Source organism: Lolium rigidum, chromosome 5 (assembly GCF_022539505.1).
Source record: "Lolium rigidum isolate FL_2022 chromosome 5, APGP_CSIRO_Lrig_0.1, whole genome shotgun sequence".
In the NCBI taxonomy this organism is placed as follows: Eukaryota; Viridiplantae; Streptophyta; class Magnoliopsida; order Poales; family Poaceae; genus Lolium; species Lolium rigidum.
In genome coordinates this window covers 227,384,163-227,390,401 of record NC_061512.1, presented here as the reverse complement: position 1 = coordinate 227,390,401, position 6,239 = coordinate 227,384,163, and the positions used below count along the sequence as shown (strand labels likewise).

General features: G+C 52.2%; 1 protein-coding gene across 1 annotated transcript; it reads right to left on the bottom strand.

Annotated features, from left to right (window-relative positions):
* Positions 1–1,675: 1,675 nt before the first annotated feature.
* On the bottom strand, positions 1,676–2,492 carry LOC124653270 (zinc finger A20 and AN1 domain-containing stress-associated protein 1-like). The gene has a single exon (XM_047192340.1). The coding sequence runs from the start codon at positions 2,379–2,381 to the stop codon at positions 1,893–1,895; it is 489 nt and encodes a 162-aa protein (XP_047048296.1). The 5' UTR covers positions 2,382–2,492; the 3' UTR covers positions 1,676–1,892.
* Positions 2,493–6,239: the final 3,747 nt, after the last annotated feature.

The window sequence follows — 6,239 nt, the reverse complement described above, 5'->3', positions numbered from 1 at the left end:
CACGGCCACGTTCCCGACCTCGTCCTCGGCCTCTTCCTCTACTCGCCATGAAATGGCCCTCGACTCTTGAGATGGTGGCGGCTATGGTTGGAGAGGCAGGTGGAGAGCGGTGGCGCTCATTAACGTTGGCACGAAGAGCTAGGTGCGACAAGACGCTTCGTTGCGCCTCTGCGGAAACTGCACCATCGCTGTGCGCCAATAACTTCCGTCGCGAGGTAGGCGACGGTTAGGTTAAATTTGAATGTGCAGCTGACGCGTCGGTCTCGCGTCTTCTCGCCTCGCATTTCGTTGTGTCTGGCGAGCCTGGAGCATCACCTGTGGATCGGAGACGGGCTCGGAGCGCTGGACACCGTATTAGACCCCGCCGAACGGATGGAGAGTTTAGGCGCGCGGCTCGGAACAGAAATTTGTCCAATACATCTTAAATAACTTTGAAGGTCGCTTTGGAAGACGTGGCTAGAGCTTGCCTACGGTCACCCGGCAGGCGAAGTACATCGCCGACTCCCTTTGCGCCCAGCACGAGTCAGAGGAGTCATAGTCCTCCTCGCAGTCGGCGTCCAAATGGCCGTGGTAGCTGCCAATTTATTCAACTAGAATCAATCCATACGACGTGTTCATCAGTTGCCGCTCCTACTCTCTGGAGTAGAGAAAGGGAAAACGCGTCGCCGTCGCCTTTGTCCTGAAGCCATGGACGTCAAACCTGAAGGCGGAATTCACGGTAGCTCAGAACTCGTCTTCTCTTTCTCATCCCTGTATTTGTCAACGCTGATCCTCTCGCCCAAGGGTTCCTCAAGCAAGGGCCTCGACTATTTCTCCTTTTCTTCTTCTATACATCTATTTTGTTTTCGCCAAAACTCAACTGGTCTGGTCTTATTCATCAAATCACGCAAGTTGTTTGCAGACAATAATTTCAGGCGACAAAGAAAAACCAGACGTTCACACATGTGCTCATCTTATCGCGACCCGTACCCGTCTGCTGATCCTTGAGAAATTTTCGTTGTTTTTGCCGAAGTGAACATCAAAGCTACCAGTTCCACGCAGCAGCCATTCTTTTTCTTGAGCAGGAACAAGAGCACAAACCGGCTTCCATCAGCAGCGGGATTGGCCGCATAATTCAGCAGACAAGACCAAGATTAATTATGGACGACGATGGAGCGAGGAAGGAGTCAGAATGCAGTCGCTCTCGAGGAAAAGACGGCCGGCCATCACCACGAGCCAGAGCAGGCAGAGAAAGGCGAGTTGGCGTGCGTCTCCACCGGGGCCGACCCTGCCTGCCATGTGGCGTCCACGATAGCAACCTCTGCCACGTCTTAATCAATCCTGCTTTCTGCTCTGCGTATATTGTTAGGGAATAATAATCCAGCAATGATGCATTCTCGAAGGACAAAGGCAATGACACACCCCTGCTAATTGAGCACCCAGGACCAAACAAATGCAAAGGTGAAGGGAGGTGCCTTTTTTCGGTTTAAATACTAGTAGTATGGAGTATGGACCAAAAATGTTTGGCAATCAATCAAGCTAGCTACTCATTTTGATTCCTCCAATGATTGAGCAATCATGCCGGTAGCACAAGTATTCTGTGTGAAATGAAATGAAATGAGATGAAATGGAAGTATATATGTGAACAGATAGTACCAAATGATCATTTCGCGCAGAGAATTGGCCAGATTAAAAATATGTGGAACATACACATCCAAATCCATTTCTTTCTTTGTTTCCCATTCGCCTCAACCACCGGTTCAATATATTACACGCCATTCCTTCCCTCCCATTTTCCAATTCCAACTTATAAAAAATTTAAATAAGGGAAAACACTTTGAAGAACAGCACAGCCCACACCTCCGTTCCTTCTTCTCTTCGCGCGCCTTGGGCTAAAGTCCGTCGATCCTCTCTCAGAACCTGACGATCTTGGGCGCGCGCACCACGGGGTTGTCCCTGGCGATGGCGTCCCTGGCGGCCGCCCTGTAGTCGAAGGTGCAGCCGTGGCGGTCCGAGTACCGGTGCTCGCCGCAGAACGTCCGGTCGCAGCGGCACCGGAACCCCGTCAGCCCGACGCGCTTCCGGCAGCTGGAGCACCGGTTCACCGACGTCTTTGCGGGCTTCACCTCCGTTGGCGGCAGGTCAACGGCGGGGCTGGACGGCGAGAGGTCAACCTGCGCCGGCCTCGGCCTGTCGACGACCGCCGCGGGGGTCGAGACGGAGACTGCCGCGGGCATGGAGGAGGAGGAGGGCGAGGACGGGCGTGCGACGGCGAGGAAGCAGTTCTGGCAGAGGTTCTGCGTGGCCGGGTTGCCCGGGAAGCCGCAGCGGTTGGCGCAGAGCGTGATCTCCGGCGCCCGCACCTCCGTCGGCTCCTCCTTGCTGTGGTCGCGCTGCGCCATGGGAAACGAACGGACGAACGGGCTGGTCCGGAGAGTCCGCGCGTACGTCGCGGTACGGGAGAGAGGCTGGCTGGATGGGGGAGGAGAGAAATGGAGAATGGTTTGTTGAGCTGGATCGATCGGCGAGGGGAACGGAGCGAAGATCGGGGTCCTTTTATCGGGAGGAGAGGAGACGACGGACGGGGGGACGCGCTCTGTCGAGGACGAGACAACGACCTTCCTGCCCCCGCGTGTTATACTATTTTCCTCTTCCGGTATTGGCCCCGTTGGCGTGGCGCGCGCGCGGGCATGGGTGAATTGCCGACGCTGCCCTCCGTTTCGGTCAGTGAAGCCAGCGGATGGATGTGCTAGCATAAAAATCACCACGTCCACGATGCTATGAAAATTTACCAAATGGTACCACATCTGTTTTTCAGAATAGAAAAATATATTAAAAATCAAAATATTCCAGATAATAAATAGTAGAACTCCAAATTTTGCTGATCTACTAATAATCATTACTATTCAGTAGCAGTACAAACATCACCAAAAAGTAATGAAAATTACAAATAGATCTTTGGACTACCTAGCGATGACTATAACCAATAGCGCGAGTCGAAGGCGTGCCGCCGTCCTCGCTCCTCCATCACGGGAGCCAGGCACAGTTTGTGGTAATAGAGCTTGTTATAATAGATAAGCAAGAAGTCATCGTTTTAAGGCTCAAAAGGACTAACGCACCACAGCTTCAACCATCGCTAATAATGACAACCGTAGATAGGAAGAAACTGACATGAAACCACACTAACGAATAGAAAACTTACTAGATCCTAGGAGATCCGCTGGGCACATGAATCAACGCACCATCCGATGGCCCTAGACGCTCCACACAGGGAGAAATTGGGCGGGGAGGACTTTATTCTGGCTTCAGGATCCAACCGTCACCCACCATCTCGAAAAAGACACTCAAAAACAACGTAAGAAAAGAAAGAATACCCTCCCGCAGGCGCGAGGCCGTGGTCCGCCACACCTTCATGGCCTCGAGGCCAACGAACGCTAAGTGGTCCAGCGGCATCACCGACGGGGGGGGGAACCCTAGAGGGGTTTTACTTGTCGACTTGTGATCGCCCCTCAGAACTCCTCATTTGCTACTCATGTAGAGTGAAATCATGTGATGTTATCGTGCTTCGGTCGTCGATCTCGCTGGCCTTGATGGCGACGACAACGTTGGACTCGCCTGGATGCTGCCACCCGCAAGTAAATGGAGTGCGACCTCCCTTCCAGTGGCCTCCTTGAGTGCGTCCATGGAACCCCATGACCTCCCTGAGCGTCTCCATGGCGCGCCGCCTAACCTCCGCACAAGCAACACATACAGGAAAGGACATGCGAGGATGACTGGGTGAGCACGTGGTCACGATGATGGCTATGCCACCGGCCTTCATTTGTCGGCGTGGAGGGATGCCAGGTGGGCATGGCCATCAGTGTTGTCTCGGAGTTGATCTGAAGGAGATGACCCGCTTTGAGTTCAAATTGATTAGTTCCCCCCCCCCCACCCCACACTGATATGATTTGCTATGCATGGTTGTGTCGGGATAAGTTTCGACATCGATGAAGAGGCGCCTGCGCATCAAAGATGACCTCGAAGCTTCACATGAAGACGAAGAGGTCTAACTTAGTGTTTTTTAATGATGCAATGTTAGAAAAAAGATGTTCTTGTCTATCTTGTTCAATATAAGTTTGTTAGCAAGTTGTAATGATCCCCTTTTTCATCTAGGTGGTTTGCTTTGCACCTAAGGTAGCCTTGTTATTGCAGGAGGTTGATGAAACTTTTTTTTATTTTAGCGGTTCTCCATGTCTTTGATCGGTAGATGATTGTTTGTTTTAATTTTTTTCTGCCTTTTTGTAATCTTGAACCCATGTTGTTAGTGTGACGTTACCTGATGATAGTTGAACCCGGAGCCATGTGGCTTCGTGTGGGAAAAAAAATCTGAAGTAAACCTTTTTCTTTCTTTTATGTTTCCTTTTTGATATTTTAATTCTTGGGGCTCACTGGTTAGAACCGTCAAGGCGCTTGGCGAGAAAGAGGAAAGAAACGTGAGCGACGTGCCAGTTGCTGTCGTGGCGCACTGGAGGCCTCAGGTAGAGATTGGTGGATCCAGAGAGGCGTCGCGATTGCTCCACTCGTACGCAGCGTCGGGGTGGCGCGGAGGGGTAGGATGGTCACCGGCGCCTTGCCGTCAGCCGTGTGTGTGTCGTGTGATGGTTGGACTGGCACGGCCGCGCCGTGTCCCGAGGCTGGAGGAAGTAGCCGCCAGCCAGCCAATGCTGACCCGGGAGAGCAAGCAGCTGCGGCCGAAACCAACAGGAAATCAATCAAAGGGCGCGTCGGCTTGCATACCCCGCACGTTCCGGCCATGGCCTCCGATCGATAAAACTAAGCTGCCGTCGCCTTCCGCCGCCGAGCTGTCTGGATTAGCACGGCCGCTCCGCTCCTTCCTTCGGCGGCTCACCCCCGCCTCCGCGTCACTGTCCGCGCCAACACACACTCTCCGTGAATCTTCCTCCTCCTAATACTCTGTCAAATCCTATAGTACCAGAATACTACTAGTACATTGCGCGTCCTATACGATCCAACTTGCATGCCGACACGGCTTATTCGTGGACCCTTTCGAAACACAGTACAGATGATGCTCTTATATACTAGTACAGGACAAGCATATACTCACCCAACGAACGTACACATGCATATCCTATCTATATGAGCAGCTTCGAGAGACTGAATCCAAGAAACTGTTCTAACGGGTCTTAAGATTGATAAAGTCACCACATACGTCTCCATGTTGACATAAACGGCGTCTCCTACTGAATAATATATTTCATCTTTTAATAAGACATCAAAGTGTCAAATCGGATTTGAACTCTGGTGAACTGGTGGTGCCATTGTCCTCCTAACCATCCGACCACAGGTTGGTTCTCCCATGCATTTTCCTCCTACACTGCTAACATGTTCAAAAGTCAATAGTTTTTAAACACGACACTTAAAAACCCGTTAAAAGACACATGTAAGGGCTCGTGAGGGCTTTCCCCGAACAGATCTCGCAGCCGAGAACCATAAACCCGAATATTCAATAGTCAATAGTTTTTAAACGCGAATTGTTCCAATAAAAAAGATCCGAAGCATGGGCAATGATCGACACAAGAGACCCAAAAGGTTGCACCCTCGTACGCTAGGCACATGAATCAACGCACCATCCGATGGCCCTATACGCTCCACACGGGGAGAATTGGGCGGGGAGGACTTTATTCTGGCTTCAGGATCCAGCCGTCACCCACCATCCCGAAAAAGACACTCAAAACAACCTAAGAAAAGAAAGAATACCATCCCGCAGGCGCGAGACCGTGGTCCGCCACACCTTCAAGGCCTCGAGGCCAACGAAGGCTGAGTGGTCCGGCGGCGTCACCGGGGGGGGGGACCCTAGAGGGGTTTTACTTGTCGACTTGTGATCGCCCCTCAGAACTCCTCATTTGCTACTCATGTAGAGTGAAATCACGTGATGTTATCGTGCTTCGGTCATCGATCTCGCTGGCCTTGATGGCGACGACAACGTTGGACTCGCCTGGATGCTGCCACCCGCAAGTTCATTGCTTCGACACCGCAACTAAATGGAGTGCGACCTCCCTTCCAGTGGCCTCCTTGAGTGCGTCCATGGAACCCCATGACCTCCCTGAGCGTCTCCATGGCCCGCCGCCTAACCTCCGCACAAGCAACACATACTGGAAAGGACATGCGTGGACGACTGGGTGAGCACGTGATGACGCGTCAAGCACACGCCCGTTGGGAACCCCAAGAGGAAGGTGTGATGCGTACAACAGCAAGTTTTC

Excerpts from the sequence above, each read along its gene's own strand:
- LOC124653270 (XM_047192340.1), bottom strand. The coding sequence starts at position 2,381 with ATGGCGCAGCGCGACCACAGCAAGGAGGAGCCGACGGAGGTGCGGGCG.